This window comes from Artemia franciscana, chromosome 9, assembly GCF_032884065.1.
Source record: "Artemia franciscana chromosome 9, ASM3288406v1, whole genome shotgun sequence".
Taxonomy (NCBI): Eukaryota; Metazoa; Arthropoda; class Branchiopoda; order Anostraca; family Artemiidae; genus Artemia; species Artemia franciscana.
This window is the reverse complement of record NC_088871.1, coordinates 34,826,335-34,846,577: the sequence shown is the minus strand read 5'-3', so window position 1 is coordinate 34,846,577 and position 20,243 is coordinate 34,826,335. Positions and strand designations below refer to the sequence as shown.

Sequence of the window (20,243 nt, the reverse complement as noted above, 5' to 3'; positions counted from 1 at the left end):
CTGACTAGTCAAAATATAACTAAGAAACTAGAGCAGCAGATGAAAAAGAAACAATTTAACAACGATAGGAGTTCTTACCCATGGGTCCACGAAATTTTCGGATCAGCTTAAGTTTGTTTCGGTTTCTTAAAGCACTATCCTAAGATAGGGCCACGGCTTAGATATTACTGACAGGGGGTTCTGGGATTAAAAGGTTGTAATGATGCGTTATGTCCATCACAAGAGAGCGCAATGTACTAACAAATAATTTCTTTGTATGTATTTTAAAAAACATTATCATACTTAGTAAAATTTTAAAACATTCTCAATTGCTAAAGGAATGTTAACGTGTATTTCCAAGACTTGGTAAGGTGGGCTATTATTTGTGATTAAGCTATATGCCATTTTTTTGGGCAATCCAATTATTGGAATTCAGCTAAGAGAGGGTTGATTTATAACACTTTGTTAAAAGATGATTGGTTTGTCCACCAAATTTGGTCGTGTATTGGTCGTGTATCAAATGGTTGATACACGACCATCAACGCATCAAGAGATGTAATTTTAATTTTAAGAATATAAGTATACCACACGTATCGTCGTTGCCATTCGTACTGAAAAAATACAAAAGGCATCATAAACAATAACTCAACTGGAGATGCAACATAAATTTTCACTTCAAATGGGTTTAAGTTTTGGGAATGGGAAATAATTTACATTTTCCAAATTGTATACAAATAAGTTAAATCAAAATACAATTTATTAAGAAGTTTCTCGACGTTGTCCTTCCCTCCAGTCAAGATAGATCGTACAATTGCTTCCAAAAATTCGATTTGGGTACTTATCGGTTATATAATAGACACTCGGGAAGTGAAGTTCGATTAATTCTAATGAAATGAAACAAAATATGATGAATATATAATAGTTTAGAAACAAATTTGGGCTATGTATTTGCACATTAGGGGGGGGGGGTAAAGCAAAGCATATATTAAATGAGTAAACTAACCATTGCTGAATTTAATATATGCTGGAGAAATATAATTGCCTGTTCTTTGGTCCCTGGCAAATCCCAAATCTTAACTTGAATATACATGGTGAGACACTAATTTCCATCACTAGTCAAAGCAAACTAACCGGTTATTATCCCATCTGGTCTTTGCCATCCAAATGATCGACAGTATAAAGAAGTTATTTGACCAGTTGCTTGTGTCGAAATTTTATAGTGTCTATTATACAACCGATAAGCACCTCGATTTGTAGCCACAATAGACGGAAATATTCAAAACCAAGCACAGAATGATGAAATAAACTTGACAGTCACTAAAAATAGGACTTAAATACATGGCTGAAGAGAACGTACAAACCTCTAAATAGTATTTCTCTTACTTTTAATAACTTGCAATGGATATATTTGACCTTGCATGCTAAGGTTATCTTTGATTTCGAATTCATAGGTTCCAGCCTTCTTTCTCAGCAGTACCAATTAAAGTGAGAATGTGAGTTATAGGCTGTATATTTTTCTATTTATTTTTTCTATCTTTTCAGTTTATATTTGCGTTCTTCTTACAGCCCCTTACAAACTACGCTTCTTAGAGCAATTTTTTGTCCCTTAATTTGTTGTTTCATCTTTCGTAATATTAGAATTTGAGCCCGTACCTCTGATTTAGCCATAAGACAATGCATCAGAGGTATTTATTTAGAACATTTGTTTACAACATAACAAAAGTATTGCACAAATACTTATGCAAAATTAATCACAACTCTAATCTAGACAAACAAATTACAAGGCTCACACACACAAACAAAAGCCTACTACAAAAAAGAAAGAGAGGAAAAAGTAAAGACAAAACAGTTTTTCTTAAATTTCGTTCATAACTTCGATTTTCTTTTTTTTTTAATTTGAGTTCTGGATGAACTAGACTCCAGACATTATGTTTAATTTTCAACGAGATTGTTTTGTGTTTCTCATCAGTTTGTTTTTATATGTCCTGTCAAATTAACTTTGCGCAGCAATGATTTGAATAAATTTGAAAATTAATCAGGAAAAGAAGTAAAGAGCCAGACGAAGAGCAATAGTAAGTTAAAATTCTGAAAATAAAATTCGACGCTTTTAGCGTAGGCAAGACGAAGTTCGGTAACATTGTAAATCTCATTTCATTCCTTCCAACATCTAAACGTCTGTTCGCACCTTAATGACCTTCTTATGCCCAAAAAGAGTCGCATTCACGAAGTTTTTTTATAGCAAATTAATAAAATACCATACAAGGTTAAAATACGTTAAAAATGTTTTCGCATGCTGATCAATGGTAGGCATAGCGCAGGTACCGATCTCTCGTGTTCTGCCTTCAGCAGGGAGGGCAATGCGTCGTTTGGGGCAAATCAACCGACGCTTCCCGTATTTCCCCCCCCCCAGATTTCTCCAGGTACCCATTTAGAGTTGGGTCAACTCTGGCTGATCTTACAGAGTCATATTACTGACACCGTTCCAAACCAGATAACTAGCCACACCAGGACTCAAGCCCCTGTCCTCAGGATTTCAATTCTAGCGCGCAACTCACTCGACTAGGACAGATACGAGGTTAGAGACAGTCAATAAAGCTCTTCTGTCGGCTATATAAAACTGATCACTAAGGGGGTTTGATCGTTCAGGCCCATCCTCAATTATTAATCTATACACTCTATTCAGTGTTATATAAACTTCTCAATTATTAATCCAAGAGTGAAAAAGTAGTCAACACATCATGTCCTCTTCCAAAAACTTAACTGTTCTTCTCTTAAAATTTATCTACATCTCTTAGTCTAGTGAGTATTTCAATACAAGGTAATGTACTTATTACATAAATCAATTTAATGCGTATATTACTATCCTCACTCTTATCAACTTTCTTATAAAATCTTTAGTTAACTATTTCTAAAATCACTAGGTACTTCCCGTTTTTCAAAAATCAAATTCACAATCTTCAGTAATTTGTTTCGTAACTTAACAATTACCATATTTCAATACTCATTTACCACACTACCCGCACCTGGAGTCTTAATATTCTATGATCATTTTAGTATTGTCTCTAGCTCCCCAGATAAATCTTCGTTTACTTCCAAATTGTCAAAAACGATTTCCCTTCCATTCTATATTATTTTCAGCAACTTATAACGGTTTAAGAGATCCATAAAACTGTATGCCCATTGCACTTCAATACTTTCGTTATTACAATTTAGGCCCTTGTCCTATCTTTAATTAGGACTAGTACAGGCTGATCACTTCCTTCTAAAATCTTAACAACAGTCCCAGTCAAGGCCATATCCAGAGGGAGATGGTACCGTGTTTGACCCCCTCGTCCCGGAATTTTGTCTGACTCGCAAAAAAGTAACAAAGATGCGTACAAACAAATTTTTGACACATTTTGTATTTTTTAAGCCCATTCTCAAAAATACCCCCACCCAGCGAAAATCCTTGATGCCCCCTTAGTCCAAATTGTTCATGAAAGTAGTGAGAGCTGCAATGCGACCTACCTGTGTACGGTCACCGGTTTCAATGACTATACCCTTCATTGCGCCTTCAACAGCGTTAGTCATGGAGAATACCAAATTTTTAGTTTCCGTGGGGCTATCATTTGTACATTCTGGAGAGCGGGACTGTGGCTCTGACTCACCAGTGAGTAAGGAGTTATCCACTTTAAATCCTGTAGCTTCAATAACACGAATGTCAGCTGGGATTCTGTCCCCAGATTTGACAAGAACAATATCACCAATCGTCAGATCTTTAGCTGCAATTTTTTTCTCTTCTTTTCCGCGAATAACTGTAGCAGAGTGAGGCACCAACTTCTTAAAACTTTCCATAAGTCGAGATGATTTACGTTCTTGGATATATGTAAAAACTCCATTTATAATGACAACACTAGCTAAGACAATAGCCAACCATAAATTGTCATATCCCCATTCCTCATTAGTGTAAAGTTCGATAAAAAAAGCTACAAGACACAGAACTGCCCCTCCCCAAAGCAGCAGCGAAAACCCTCCAAAAAGATGTTTAACAAATTTTAACCATTCAGGTGTGACATCAGGTGGGGTTAAAGCATTGGGACCATATTTCTTAAGATTTTCGCTACTTTGCTCGTCTGTTAGACCCTTCTCAGGATGACTCCTAAGTTGCTTGTAGACTTCTTCAATACTCATTTTATGAAATTTCGTGTTAATCTCTTGGGGGTAGTCTTCGGGCTTTTTTTCTTGGGGGTCTATGGGGGTCTCGGTTGAGCCCAGTCTAGTAGTGAGAGCTGCAATGCGACCTACCTGTGTACGGTCACCGGTTTCGATGACTATACCCTTCATTGCGCCTTCAACAGCGTTAGTCATGGAGAATACCAAATTTTTAGTTTCCGTGGGGCTATCATTTGTACATTCTGGAGAGCGGGACTGTGGCTCTGACTCACCAGTGAGTGAGGAGTTATCCACTTTAAATCCTGTAGCTTCAATAACACGAATGTCAGCTGGGATTCTGTCCCCAGATTTGATAAGAACAATATCACCAATCGTCAGATCTTTAGCTGCAATTTTTTTCTCTTCTTTTCCGCGAATAACTGTCGCAGACTGAGGCACCAACTTCTTAAAACTTTCCATAAGTCGAGATGATTTACGTTCTTGGGCATATGTAAAAACTCCAGTTATAATGACAACATTAGCTAAGACAATAGCCAACCATAAACTGTCATATCCCCATTCCTCCTTGGTGTAAAGTTCGATAAAACACAGAACTGCCCCTCCCCAAAGCAGCACCGAAAACCCTCCAAAAAGATGTTTAACAAATTTTAACCATTCAGGTGTGACAACAGGTGGGGTTAAAGCATTGGGACCATAACGCTTAAGATTTTCACTACTTTGCTCGTCTGTTAGACCCTTCTCAGGATGACTCCTAAGTTGCTTGTAGACTTCTTCAATACTCATTTTATGAAATTTCGTGTTAATCTCTTGCTTCAACTTGTCTAAATTTGAACTTGTTTTCAAATCGTTAAGCAAATCGTTAAGCAAATCGTTAAGCATAGCTAAGACAATAGCCAACCTTAAACTGTCATATCCCCATTCCTCCTTAGTGTAAAGTTCGATAAAAAAAGCTACAAGACACAGAACTGCCCCTCCCCAAAGCAGCACCGAAAACCCTCCAAAAAGATATTTAACAAAGTTTAACCATTCAGGTGTGACAACAGGTGGGGTTAAAGCATTGGGACCATAACGCTTAAGATTTTCACTACTTTGCTCGTCTGTTAGACCCTTCTCAGGATGACTCCTAAGTTGCTTGTAGACTTCTTCAATACTCATTTTATGAAATTTCGTGTTAATCTCTTGCTTCAACTTGTCTAAATTTGAACTTGTTTTCAAATCGTTAGGCATGGCTATTTGAATTTGGTACAATCATAGATATAAAGCTGGTCACAAGTACTAAGGGTAAAAAATAACAGCAAGTGAAAACTAATTTTGCTTAAATAAAAAATACACTTTTGGCTCTCAAACTAATATGGTATTCAATTTTATTTCGAGGACAATTTTATGCTATTTTTAACTTTATCTTAACTTAGCTGTATCTTAATTTAGCTTTATCTTAACTTAGTTTTATCTCATAGTTGACCTATGACGCGCCATATGTCGTTACGCGCCATTGTAGTTGTGTCCCTGTGAATAGAGATAGATATATATATATGTTTTTAACTACGTAAAACATGCGAATATACAACATTCTTCGCTGTCCCATTGTCTATGCATATAAATAGATTGTCAGGTTTACTGACTCTTGAACATGCAACATATAATTGTCCATGGGAAAAACAATCCGTATTCAGATCTATACCTCATTATTCTAATGATGTGTCCCTGTATCCCGGTCGTCATTTATATTCCCTGTGTCCCGGTCGTCATTTGTGTCCCGGTGTCCCAGTTTGTAATTTCTCTTTGAGTGTCCCGGTCGTCATTTATATTCCCTGTGTCCCGGTTGTCATTTGTGTCCCGGTGTCCCGGTCTGTAATTTCTATTCAAACAATCCCTGTGTCCCGGTTGTCATTTATATATCCCGCCTGTGCCCCCGGCGTCCCCGTTGTAGTTGTGTCCCTGTGTCCCGGTCGTCATTTATATTCCCTGTGTCCCGGTCGTGATTTGTGTCCGGGTGTCCCAGTCTGTAATTGCTCTTTGAGGTTCCCGGTCGTCATTTGTGTCCCGGTGTCCCGGTATGTAATTTCATCAGTTGACAAACATGACGTCAGTCGACAAACAACTTCATGACGCATACAGCTTAATCCTTAAAATGACGTCAGTCGACAAACATGACGTCAGTCGACACACAAACATGACGTCACTCGACACACACACACACACACTCAGACAACTTATTTTTATATATATAGATTTCGTACTAGCTCATTATTAAACAAAAAAAAAAAACAAAACAGAAACAATTTTCTTTGTAATGAAAGTAAGGAGCAACATTAAAACTCAAAACGAACAGAAATAATTCCGTATATGAAGGGTTACCCCCTCCTCAATATCTTGCTCTTTACGCTAAATCTGTTAGCACTTTTAAAAAATCCTCCTATTCTAATTAAAAGCCCTCTGTGTTTCAGTAACCGTTCTTACAAAATCGGGAGAAATAGTCAAACTTCAGATTTCAAATATTTTTAGATTTTAAACAAGATTTCATAATATTTAGAATAAAAGTCATACTTTCCGGCACACAATGAGATGGAAATTTGTTTTTCTTGAAAAACAAGATCGATTTTTTGTCTCTTGTATTCCATTAGCTTCACAAATTAATAATGAAAGTTGCTTGAGCGATGATGATGAGGAAAAGGGGAACTAATAGGCAAGGCCGTATCTAGGGGGACGGTTAAGTTGGAACACCCCCCCCCCAAAAAAAAAAAAATGGCCCACTCGTAAAAAAACAAGAAAATTCATATAAAGAAATATTTGATGTGCTTTAAAAGTTTTTCTTGTAACACCCCTGATTTTATTTTGTCAAGACCCCAAATCCACAGCCCAGGGCAACATGCCCTGGTTACACCCCTTTGAACAGCCCTGGATCAACCAATACGCTCTCATCACTTCTTCTACGATTAACCGAAATTTAAGTTGAGTGCTGCAACCCTAACTACTAATTTCAAAATCGTCATGATTAAACTAATATTCCAAAAGGGCCATTCGACTTCGCATGCTGTACATCATCTTTTAAAAATGTTGATTTAGCTTTAGAAACGGGTGAGTATTGTATTAAGATTTTTATAGATTTTAAAAAAGCGTTTGATACCGTTGATTTCAGTATTTTATTGGATAGATTAAGAGATTTGGATGTAAAAGGGAGATGTTTGGATTGGTTTAGTTCCGTATTTAAATGGTAGGTCAGTGAGGTTAAATCTAGGAGAAAAGTTTTCTAGGTTTTTTCTGTTTCATGTGGAGTTCCACAGGGTTCCATCTTACGACCCCTGTTGTATTTAGTGTATGTTGACACTATGCGGTTCTATATTCCTGTGTGTCTATGACATCTTTTGCTGACAATACAGCACTTGTTGTGGCAGCGAAGACTTTTGAAGAATTGGTCCAGAAAACAAACAGAGCTTTGCAAGGGTTGATTGAGTTTGTATCCATTAGCTTACTCAGCATTAGCGCGACAAAGAGTAATTATATACTGTTTAATCGGATTGGTTACATCTCCAAATCTTCCCAGTGAAATAGCCATAAATGGTTCATTATTAAAGCAGGTTGAGGAAGTGCAGTACATAGGATTAATTCTCGATCAGAACCTCAGTTGGAGAAAACACGCTGATGTGGTTGCGTATAAGGTAGCGCGTGGTCTTGGAATTTTAAAACGTTTTCAACATTTTTTACCTTGTCATATTATATTTTAGTTCTTTTATATTTCTCTTTGATTGTGCCGTTAATAAATTATGGATGTACGATTTGGACTATAAATGTTACATGCAATTTTAAACGAGTGCAGACTCAGAAAAATAAAGCAGTGAGGTTAATTGGTAAATATGGTACAGGAGTTTTGAGCAGAGAGTCGATTTTTAGGAAACGCAGGATTTTGAATGTTGGTCAAATTAAAGATTTTCAGATTGGTATTTTCATGTTTCAGAGTTTGAATGGTTTCGCGCCTGATGTTTTCGATAATTTTTTTCGTTTTAATTCATTTTATCACGGGTATGCAACGAGAAATGCTGAAGAACTGGCGAGCGAGCCAAGAAGTATGGTTCGATCAAGCCATGTGGCAAAGCACACGGGTCTGGTGGTCTGGAATACCTATCCAGACTAAATTCGGAAAGTGGGATTTTATTGTTCTTTATTTGTGTTTATTCCAGTGATGATTTGGTTAGTTGTTAAATTTAGTAATTGTGTACTAATTACGTTTTTCAAGCATATTTATGCTTTGTTTGTAAACCGGTCGTCAAGCCGGCATGAATTGTATTTAATAAAGATTTTTTTGTCGTAAAAAAATGTTGTTGCAAAAAGGCATTGTTGTTAGATATTAAAGGCAGTGTTACGATAGAACCAGGGGCCGAGCTCCGGTGATGAAAAGAGTTTTTTAATTCACAAAACAGCCTTAATTTAATTTTATTCAGCTAATCCTTTTGCATATTAAATAGTAATATGCCTTCTAGAATATTTACCATAGACATTCATCTCTAGCAAAGTTTAATCTTCCTTGTATATGTGTCACCATTCATATGAAAAATGTTTTTTCCAAAATATAGGCCATTGATGAATTTTCCAAAGTCGTGACCCGGATCAATTTTTCACAGTAGGAAAACGGTAGTACGCAAATTTTCACACATGTCACAAATGGTTATGCACAATTAGGTAGAGCCCTAACTGAAACAAATAAAATGCAACTCTCAAACGCACACACGCGCACACAACTCACAACAACAACGAGAGAGAAGACTCAAGACAAAAAACTTCGTTTAAATACATCAATACCCTTGAAATTTTAGGTCTGAATGAAGTGAAACCCAGACATTATGTTTGCTTTTAAATCAGATTGTTATGCTTTTTCTTAGCGAATAAACATATTTTTGAAGTACGCAAAAAATACTGTTAGTATATTTAGACTATTATATGCATCCCATATAGCTCTTGTGAGCCTATTATAAGTTCTTATTTGTCACGTTATGCAGTGCGAGAATTTCTACGAGGTCAAAGTTATTTTGACAGGATACTCCCTTGAATGCAAGCAAACAGGAATGTCAATATAATAAACTTCTCTTAATTTGCAATCCCTGCTTTGAATGCCCATGACTCTCTGCTGATTGTAGCAGATCCACCCACTCGCGATCAATACTCCTTGGTTGTTTCCTAAGTGGAAAGAAAGAAATCCACTGATCCTCATGCAATTCAATGAACATCGCAGAAAAGAGAAACATTTTTGATAAAAAAAATTATTAGAAGCATAGGATATACAATGGGATTTGCTAGGAAACAGTGAAAATTTCCATAAGTCTGCGATAAAAGATACTGAAGAGCAATAATGATTTCCCCTCTTTCACTCTAATTTTCTCTTTCCCTGTTTTTGCTAGAAATGTGTAGAGTTCTACTAGAATTCTGTAAATAGTTAAAATTACATCGTTTGAGTTTATGAACTCAGTAAGTTGTTCCTAGCCCTCTAAGTTGTGATTTTTTTTTTCTGGCAGATCATTTTTGTGTGGAGATTTTGCTATTTTTTGTGTATTTTGATGACCTCAGTCAAGGTCCTTATGTCTTTTTCCCCTTCTTTTGCCTTTTTCAACTGAATTGTTTTTGCTAATGTTGTGTTTAGTCTTTTACGGGTTATACCCTCTGGGGATTGTTATTTTTTTTTTATTTATATATAAGCTCAATCCTCATTAAATACCTGATGGATGGGTTTCAAGGGGGGTATGAAAAAACAAAATTTGGTGACATTTTTCCTAGAAGAGATTCATAGGCTCATAAGCCTGAGATTTTACGATTTCTTTTTTTATCAACAGATTCATATGAAGGAAAATGAAAATTGCACGAAGCTAGATTGATTATGATAACATTTAACTTAATTTGATATAAATTTTGTTGTTATAGTGAAAGTCTGATTTTACAAACCCTTCGTTAGATATGGTCGTAAACCCAGTTGAACAGTGTTCAGTTTTAAATAGTGTTCGAATTAGTTAGTCAGCAGTTAGGTAGTGAACTGGGATATACAAAGGGTGTATGAATACCCTGCACGGAAAAGGATTGTTATACACAGTAACAGTAACATAACACCAAAACAAAACAAAACCCTATAGTCTCACGCAACAAGAGAAAAATAAAACAAATAAAAAATAAAAACACAGGAGCTTTGAGAAGTTGAAGAGGATTGCTTAACTTTTACCAGAAGAATTCCTAAGGATACCAATTTTGATACCCATTACCGCGACTATACTTCGAACAAGAAGCTGTGAAAAACGTGGTTTGGTCCCGCCATCTACATCTACCATGGAATACTTGCAAAAATCTATTTTTTTGTATTCAATCTAGGGTCAAACGAAGGAATGATTCTTTGTCCATGGAGCGCGGGGTCAATCCCTGTCGTAGCCAATTATTTAATTTGGGACGGGGGCCAGTGACGTGATTCTGTAAGCACAGCCAGAGTTGACCCAGCTCTAAATGGGTACCTGGAGAAATCTGGGGAAAGTACGCAGAAAGAGTGTGCAAAAGAACCGGATGGCGGGCCCCCAGCCTGCCATCCGGGCTGGTTAGGGTTAAATGAAAAGCAGGGGGTTCTCCAATGAGGGGTTGGAAGATGACATAAAAAGAGAATAGGAGAAAGTAGAAATTCTACGGAATGACGGGACAATCATGGAGCGAATGGTGAAGGTCTGGACCATGAGATGGACGATAAACAGTTGTGTTGCCCTCAGGTGGCTTAATTTTGTAATGAGTGCAAGTAGCATTATAGTAGTAGCTGCTAGTAGTAGTAATAACTACCACACAATGCATCTTATACAGCTTGTTAAGCGACTTGAAAACAACAAGTTTCTAAGCTCCTTTCTTGATCAAACAGCCACTCTTGAAGTACCAAATTTATGAAAAATTATAATACAAAAAAGTTGTATGAGGTAAAAGACATAATCGATTACAGATCAATTGAGGCTAGAACTTTAAAATATTATTCTTTGCATAAGAAGTGGACAACACAAAACATCACTCGTGTTAACTAATGAAAACAACTAAAGGACAACAAACACCAATATGTCATTAAAGTTTAAGTGAAGAAACATACCAAACTGGTTGTCATCCCCAAGTTTCCTCCCGAACGTGACCATAGCCTCACCAAGAACCCCCTCGGGTTGGGGATAGGTGGCAGCTTTAGCTTGTCCACTCAGCTTTGATATACTTTTGACTGCGGCCATCTTAGCTCTTGCATTGGGGTTTGGCTGAAGAAATTCTTTGGTTTTCAGCTGTAGCTCTTCGACAAGCTCGTACGTTATGTCTGTTCTCTTTAAATAGGATAGTGATGCTTCAGTATACAGGCATTTAATTATAATTAAAACAGGTCCTCATTACTACAATAAGGAAATTAAATGAGGGAGTTGAAGAATCTCCCTCGTACATAATAAGTAAGTTGTAAAAATTACGAATTTTTCAACAATCTATGTCGGCAACAGTAAAGCTTATGATCAGAGTTTGGATTAAACACATATTATACTACATTATTATCGACGCCAAAAGTTATACCAAGACGAAAAGTCATGACAGAAAAAAAAGACATAACAGAGTAAAAAATTTGTTGGACTCTTCAATCAAATGTAAAGAAAAGTCAATAAACATTGAAATGCTTATTATCCAAGATTTTGGCATTTATAAGAAATTTTAAATACTTTTTGTTCATGTTATACAAGTGTCATATAGTGCGATCAAATTTCTACAAATTTTAGATGTCCATTACAAAAAAATCGAATATCAACAGTTATACTAATGGAAAAAAACAGTAATGGAAGTAACGGAAAAAAGACAAATCGCACGAAAAAATGGCTAGATTATGCAGAAATTTTAGGGACGAAAAATTTCAAATAAATAATCTAATAGTTGTCATCATTTTGTAATTTTTGAAATTTTATTTTTATTAAAATAAAGTAGAGGGCGCAGTTAATAAATAAAAACAATCAAAAAAGTATTAGTTTATAAAGAAAACAAAAATATTCAAATAATTAAATATTAAACTAAAAAATAACTGAAACTTAAATTATAAATTAATTAATTAATCGAAGATAAGAAAAAAAATTTTTGTTAAAATTATGGCCTGAAAATTTTGAGAGAGACGGGGGGGTGGCGCTAGTCAAAATTATGCTCCGAGCACAAGAGTGATCAGAACCATCCCTGTAGATCGCTCAATCAATTAGTTACAAAAGAAGTCAATAAGCATTAAAATGCTTATTAACAAAGATTTGGGTCTCTTGAGATACACATTTTATATTTATTGCTGCTGTAGAGCTGTTACTTCGTAAGATGGTATTTCATTTTATGTGCTACCACAAGCTCTGAGATAGCCAAATTTGCTCCAAACGTCAAATACAAAAAAAAAAAAAACAGAACTACGTAAAATCAAGAACAACACATCAACGAAATCCAAATACAGCATGCAAATATGTTCTTTAAAAATCGAATAAAATATACTTTACACACAAAATACAGCAATAGTGACGTTCAACTGAGAATTAAGATTTTTAATTTTCAAGGGGAACTTTCAATTTTCTACTGGAAATCCAAACCTTACAAATGAATCATTATGATCTATGAACAATCTATACCACATTTTTTATAAAAATCCTTACTCCATGTTCTACAGAGCCTTGATACGACCTGATCATCAAGTCCATTTAACATGCCAAACATTGTCCTAAAACTATGCTGCGCAGAACTAGCCAGGACTCTTATCATTCAACTCCCAACAGTACTTTGGTCTTGGATACCTCTTTGCACCTCTCCTCAACGAAAAAAATAGGTCCTATTGACCCAATCACCAAATCAGATCACGATCATATGATTACAGTCTGAATTAAACCTATAAGCCTCCTTTCCTGGATTAGGACAACAGCGTTGCCAATAAAATACTTTACAATAATCTTTTCAAACAGTTAGTGGTAACGAACAGTAGGTACGGAGCGACCCAGCTCAATAGTAACCGAAATCTTAAAAAACAGAACATTGATACCAATAAATACAGAACAAGAATTGCATTTTTATGCTGATTTCAAATATATAAGTTTCATTAACTTTAGTCTTACCCAATTACGAGCCTGAAAAAATTTGCCTTACGTTCAAAAAAAGGGGGAAACACCCCTTAAAAGTCATAGAATCTTATCAGAAAACCTTACTGTAGAGGTTTCAAGCTCCTATCTGCTAAAATGTGGAATTTTGCGTTTTTGCCCGAAGAAAGATCACGGATGCTTGTCTTTTTTTTCAAAGGTTACCGCCCAATGGTCCTAGAATATCGCGAGAGGGCTTATTCGAATGAAAATTAAAAGCTCTTGTGTCCTTTTTAAGTAACCAAGAAAATTGGAGGGCAACTAGGCCCCCTCCCGCGCTCATTTTCCCCAAAAGTTACCGGATCAAAATTTTGAGGCAGCCATTTTGTTCAGCAGTAAAAAAATATAATAATCTTATCTTTGAGGATAACTTAATCCCCCGGAGTCCCCGGGGAAAGGGGTTGTGGGAAGGGGTTACGTGGGAGGATCTTTCCTCGGAGGAATTTTCCATGGGCGAAGCGAATTTTTCCATATAGGTGACGCTGGATTTCCCTGCATTATTTAAAATACGATCAGAAATTAAATTAAAAAAATAAGTTTTTTTCAATTTAAAGTAAGGAGCGACATTCAAACCTAAAACGAACAGAAATTATTACGTATATGAGGGGATTCGACCCTAGTCAATACCTCGCTCTTTACGCTAAAGTTTTTTTTTAGTACTTTCAAAAGAGCTATTTATTCTAATTAAACGGCCTTTGTGATTCAGGGGCCATTCTTAAAGAAATGGAACAAAATTCGAACTTTAGCGTAAAGAGCGAGGTATTGACGAGGGGGTAAACCCCATCAAACCCTCTTTTTTCTCTATTTTTATTAATATGGCATTTTATTTAATTGTATGTATTGTAATATTGTGAATACTATCTTAGCCACCTCTGGCTGCATAAATGCAGCCACAACTATCTCTGGCAGCATAAATGCAGTCATAGCCATCTTGTAAATGCTAGGATACTTCAAGGTAGTACCCTGGGCCTCACTCTTTTTTCTGCAGACATTAGTGACATAAGATAGAGCTTAGTGAACCCTGTACATCCCTTTACGAAAAACTAAACACCCTTGAAGCAGTTCGAGCCACACAAAGACCTTACAAGAACTTCCTTGTCCCTTCAGCAGGATCTCCTGTATCTGTGTTGTCCTGTTTTGACTGTATTTGTTCATTTAAAAAGAAGTACACATTCAGCAATTATTGCTAGGGAAGGTGATTTTAAAATAAAATGTATCTTGTCACAAGGAGATTGAGAAATGGTCTGATGCCATTTGATGGCCAGATTTGATGCAGTAAAAACAAAAAAGCACCTTATCTCCAGATCGAAGGTCTCCCACCATTTTCCTAATTTTATCTTAAAACCACCATGACAGTTAATGAATTTTGTCTCCTGGGAATGTATATATAAGCTAATTTTTCTGCAACAACCATGTTCATTGGATCCAACACTCCCGTACTACAGCTGAAATTCATTGTATGCTCAAAACTATTCTACCATCCACCTCTATCTGGTAATTCCAGCATGAGACCTACTGTCGAAGATAGCAACCCGCTTTATACTGGGGAAGGAAGGGTCCCAGAACTCAATAAGCCCCATTCAGAAGGAAGCAAAATAGGGCTAGTAACAGAGGCTGTTTTACAGCCAAAATCCTACGACTACTTTTAAAGTCAACAGTTTTAAAGGCGACCAAACAAACACATAGACACACAACTTGCTCTAGTAACCTCAAAGACGAGATACCTAGGCGAGAGTACTTGAATCACAGATTCATCCGGCGCTACATGCCCAACCGGAGCCAACTCCCTGAGGTTGTTATCCAGTCTGAGCCATCTCTTGGTTTCTTCAGGCGAAGGTTCAATAGGTAAAAGAACTACTAGTTAAACTCAGAAATAATCAGAAGAATATCAGGCCTTTTGTGTGCCTAGCACTGTGTGGCATGTTACAAGAAAATACACATTCAAGTATACCCACTCTCATTAGCTGTCTTAACCGACAAATGACTCCTTGTATTAATAATCATAAGACCTCTCAGGTATATGAGAATTTGATGCAAGTGAGAAAGGGTATTTCCTCCGATCTGAGAAAGTTCCGTCCAAACAGCATAATAAAGGAGCCCCTATCACCCATTCACCCCTTTGCACGTGTTTTGGAACTTTTGTTCGTCTTCGTTGTGCTTAGGTGAACCATACGAAAAGAAACGAAAACGCACTAATAATAATAATAATAAAAAAAAAAATCGAACCATCCTTAGTAAAGCAGCGTTTAATTGAATTGAAACTAAATAAAAAAGTTTGTAAGTCTAGGACCACAGACAAAATACGGTCAAATGGAAAAAGCACGATAGCCAAATTAAGAGATTGCATTCATGAGTTTCCAGTTGGGGTCACTTGAATTTCCAGTCTTTATGAGTTTCCGAGTCTTTACTTTAGCATGAGGGATATCAAACATGAACATTGAGCCATAATATCGATTTTTTACGCATGACAAGTCAGTAACTGTCATTCTCAATTCAAAAACCACCACGTAAATACCTGGCACACACGCATGGGATTTTGAAGGGGGACTTCAGACCCTTAAACTTCATAGAAACGCAAGTTTTCCTTTCATTCCTTGTATTTTCAAGAAATTTGCCGATCTTTTTTTTTCAAATCTGCACCCCATTTCTGGGAATACAGGGCATCCCTAAAATAAAATCTTGTAAACGTGCATGAACAGCGAATTTCCATAGAACAGGTCAACTTTTGAAGTACATGTAATCAAAACTTGATTACTTGCGCATAATATGATTTGATTGCCAACAACTGACTGATATTGCTACTAAAATTAAATTATTTTCTGTTTTCTGTCGACTGAGACTGATCTTCTTTCATTGATTTTACGTTATATATTTCCATTAGCCCATTTACCCTAATAAATTACCCTAATAATTACCCTAATAATTACCCTAATAAATAAAATTGAACCAGTAAAGTAGTTGCGCTTCACGCCATTATTTAACCGACTCATTTTCTTTTTTATCTAACTAGCTGAAAATATAAGGGGAGGGTATCCTTCCATATCCCCATGTATAACTGTATGACGCATCGGTTCACAGTTGCGACCGAGAACACGTCCACTAGGCGTACGTCATAAGGTTTTCCCATCTGAAATATCTTAAAAGGACATTTTTTGATAATTTAATTTAAATGACAAGGAGTCAAACCCTAAGTTAGAATCAAGCAAAATAAAACTTTAAAATTGACGGAGCTCCTTATTCCTAATATCACCATTTTCTTTGGTAACTCTATACGGGGTCTAGAATTTTTAATTTCCATTCAAATGAGCCCTCTAGTGATCTTCTAGGGCCGATCCCTCTTGAAATAAGAACAAATCTGTGATATTTCTTCCGGGGTAAAAAAAAAATAATACAAAATCCCGTATTTTTGGGGGTATTTTTTTTTAGGTATATTCCCAAATTCTCAAAAATCCGGCAAATTTTCTCAGGCTCGTAGTATTTCATGTATAAAATTAAACAGAATGAACTTAATATGCTTGGAACAATAAAAAGCAAATTCTTTTGATGCGTTAATTGTTATCAAAATTCCTTGTTTTTAAATTTTGGTTACTATTGGCCCGAATTGCTTCCTTACCACGAACTGCTTGATTCTACACTACGTATTTTACATGTATTTTCGAATATAGGTAGAATATTATGGAATCCCTTTTGTTCGTCATTCTTTTTATTCGCCTTAATTTCCCATTGGCTGCACAGTTTTAACACGGGAAGAATTTTCCACGGGAGGGATTTTCCGCGGGAGAGGGGAATTTTTCGGGTGGAATCTCCACAAGAAATGGGAAAATTTCCAGGGAGAGGATTTTTAGGGGGATACGCCGGACCCCATAATAACATTAGTAACGATTTTACAAACAATTGTGTTTGTAATTCAAAAAGGAAATCCAAAAACTTTAAAGAATTTAAAAAAAACCTGCGAATTTATTCATTTAAAAAATAACTGCGGAAGACATTAGAATTTTACATTTTTGTATGTATTTTATACTTTTTTGGAAGTTCTAAATGCTGTCTTAAAGCTTTTGCATTTGAACATCCCATTTGAATGTTCCTAAGTTAATAAAAAATTTATCAATTCTTAGCAACTAAAAGTTGCAGGTCCATGATTCTGTTTCCAGAAAATTAAGAGAAAATCTTAAGTAACAACTGCAATAGCAGAGCCGAATGTACAGTTGGATCGTTGTAGCTGGTTGAGCTGTGTATGGTCAAGTTACGGATAGTTAAGTTACATGTTGCCTTATTAATGAATGATTAATTCATATGGTGGTCCAAATTAAATACGGTTAAATGATGTGTTTATGTATTGACTTCGTTCCATTGGATAACCATCAATTGCTCCATTGTTCATTATTCATTTTTTACACAAACTCGACTAAATTTACAGATAAAGGAGAGAATTTTACTCACTGGCGTCAATTCACGGATATTAAGAGGGGGAGGGGTACTTTCAAATCTAGCGGAGGGGGCGATTTTTTATGTATAAACTTAAAAAAGTCATTTTTCATTGAAAATACCAAAAAATATTTCACAAACCTGAAGGTAAAAAATAAATCTTGGGCGACCCCCACCCTCCTGATTGAACACCACTCATTTTATCTTTTATTTCTTTTCTATATAGTAAATTGACGATGAAAGCCCCCTATTTTTACTTATTTGAACAAATTTGATTTACACATTTTATTCTTTTCATTTTAATTCAGGTTATTTCGATGTTCTATAAAAACTCATATTTTCTTCTTTTTTTTACTCCCTTGACAATATGAGACAGAATCATAAATGAAAATATTCTTACCTTTTCCATCTCACAAAAATCTTCATCAAGCTTCGTGCCTTCTGCGGCACCCATTTTCTCCGTGACATACTAAAAATTAATGAGTACATTTCGTTAATTTGTCTCCTATTACATTATTTAGTAAAACGCTATTAATTAAATGGCCTAATTACTCGTTGCTATATCCAGCTAGTACCGCAAACAAAGTGTATCAAAATGAATGGTTCAATTAGAAGAAGCTGATAGTCAATCACCGATAATTTTGTTGCGGAGCAACAGTACTGCTTTCGTAGGTTGTATATTTTGCGATCAGTGGTCTGTAGCTCAGTAACGGCAAGATTTTTAAATTTATAACTTTATTATGACATCATTTTTTCTGAAGTTTGCATAATCCCCCCCCCCTAAAAAATTATTCTATTCTACTAAATAATGTAAAAAAGAAGCAAAAGGTGTAAAACAGTCTCAGCTCCGAAGGTAAACTCCTTAGGGATCATGTTATGTCAGAATTTTGTTGAACATAGACTGATCTCTCCAAAGCCAAAGTACAAAACAAAATCTCTTCTAGATTTCTAGGTTAAAATTCTAGAAAAACAAACCTCCCTAGTTCAAAAGATCTGAAAAGCTTGTGAATTTTTTATTTTCTACAAAAATTTTTGATTTTGATCAGACTTTCTAGAATTTCAAATTCGTGTAAGCAGACTAGCAGACGTGTAAGTGCAGCTGCGATCAGCTCATAGGAACGGTAAAGAGATGGGGTGTAAAATCCAGTGTCAAGGTTGTGCATTTAGGATTTACAGACACAATATGGCCTTGAATGTGGAGGGTCCGTCTTCTAAAAGGGTTATCGGACCTCTATCAAACTCAGCGGGAAGTAGTAGGCTAGTATGTGTCCTTGTCAGGCTTTGTGGACATAACCCATCTTTTGCGGGGGGGGGAAGAAGGTATCCCAAACTCATGACATCAAGGCCTCTACCTGAAAAGGCTGTCGCATCCAGTTAAACTTCAACGGAAGTAAGAACTTTTGGGAATTCTAGTCATTGAGATATCTAGCTGAAGAGCATATAAAATTTTAACTAAACTTAGTTGAAAGTAAGAGCAAGTATACTAATAGTGTATTTTGGGGGTCTGTACCCATTCTTACCTCTGTGGTAGTTCGTACTGGATTTCATTTATATAGAGTAGGGAAGGCTAAATTCTGTCATCAGGGTCTTTGCCAAAACAGGTTTCCGAATCTTAACAAAACTTGGCGGCCACTTTTTTTTTTAATCTGGGGGTTTATCAACTGGGGCGGTAAGATGTAAACCAGAATTATAAAAGCTCTAGTACCGGGGACCAATTTGGCCTCTGTGTTGGAGGAGGAAGAGGTGTCTCTAAGTTTTCTTCATAAGCACTTCTACCAGGAGAGGACGTCTTTTCATCAGTATAACTACTAGATGGACTGGTGAAACGGATTCGACAAAACCTGGTAAAAGGCTAGAGCCTTGGGTCCGATGCCCGCGACTGATCGAGCCTACTGAGGGAAGGCGACATTCTTCCCGCCCATATCCATAAGAACGACCCATGAGTTTCAATTAAATTAGATGAAGATAAGAAGCTATGAGTTTTACTTCTTCTTTACAGAAATCAAGTCCATAAGCCTCGGAATACATCACCAACAATCGAAGAGGGATCAACGATTATATGAGGAGACGACTAGACACGAAAAGATTTGACAAAGACTGAATACTACAATGGGTCCCCATTTGAATCATCTTCAATCTTCTTTGCGTGGGGGGGGGGGACTATTGTTGAAAGAACAACAGCCCAGAGCACATTCTATGGACGCTATAGGTATCTATTGGCAAAAATAATGACATTTTGGGGAGGCCAGGTCAACCGACTCGCTCTCTTAGTGTGTACTAAGATTCAGGATCCATCATAATCATAACAGTAGTAAATAGAGTAAATATTCACATAAACAATATTAACTAAAGATGATATTAGGTCCATACGTTTCCCAAAGCAAGTACATGGGCTAATATTTTTACCAAAACTATTAACTTTGAAAAGTTAATAGTTTTTTGTTTTTTTTACTAAACCCCGAAATTGCAGTAGATGTAAAGATATAATTTAACCAGGGATACAAAAAATTAACTGTTTAGTTTACATCAAGGCAAGACGCCCAAAGTTCAATAGCCTTGTATTCGTGT

General features: G+C 36.2%; 2 protein-coding genes across 2 annotated transcripts in view; both read right to left on the bottom strand.

The window, feature by feature from the left end:
• LOC136031327 (endophilin-A-like) overlaps positions 1 to 20,243 on the bottom strand; it is a gene marked incomplete in the record, with an annotated part of 91,456 nt that overhangs the window by 37,039 nt on the left and 34,174 nt on the right. The window contains 2 exon segments of the mRNA XM_065710809.1: positions 11,225 to 11,441; positions 18,076 to 18,144. Of these exon segments, the coding sequence (XP_065566881.1) occupies positions 11,225 to 11,441; positions 18,076 to 18,144 (286 nt within the window).
• Positions 3,320 to 5,468, bottom strand: LOC136031326 (uncharacterized). Its single transcript, XM_065710808.1, has one exon. The coding sequence runs from the start codon at positions 5,356 to 5,358 to the stop codon at positions 3,439 to 3,441; it is 1,920 nt and encodes a 639-aa protein (XP_065566880.1). The 5' UTR covers positions 5,359 to 5,468; the 3' UTR covers positions 3,320 to 3,438.

Coding starts and splice junctions, on each gene's coding strand:
- LOC136031326 (XM_065710808.1), bottom strand. CDS start 5,358: ATGCCTAACGATTTGAAAACAAGTTCAAATTTAGACAAGTTGAAGCAA.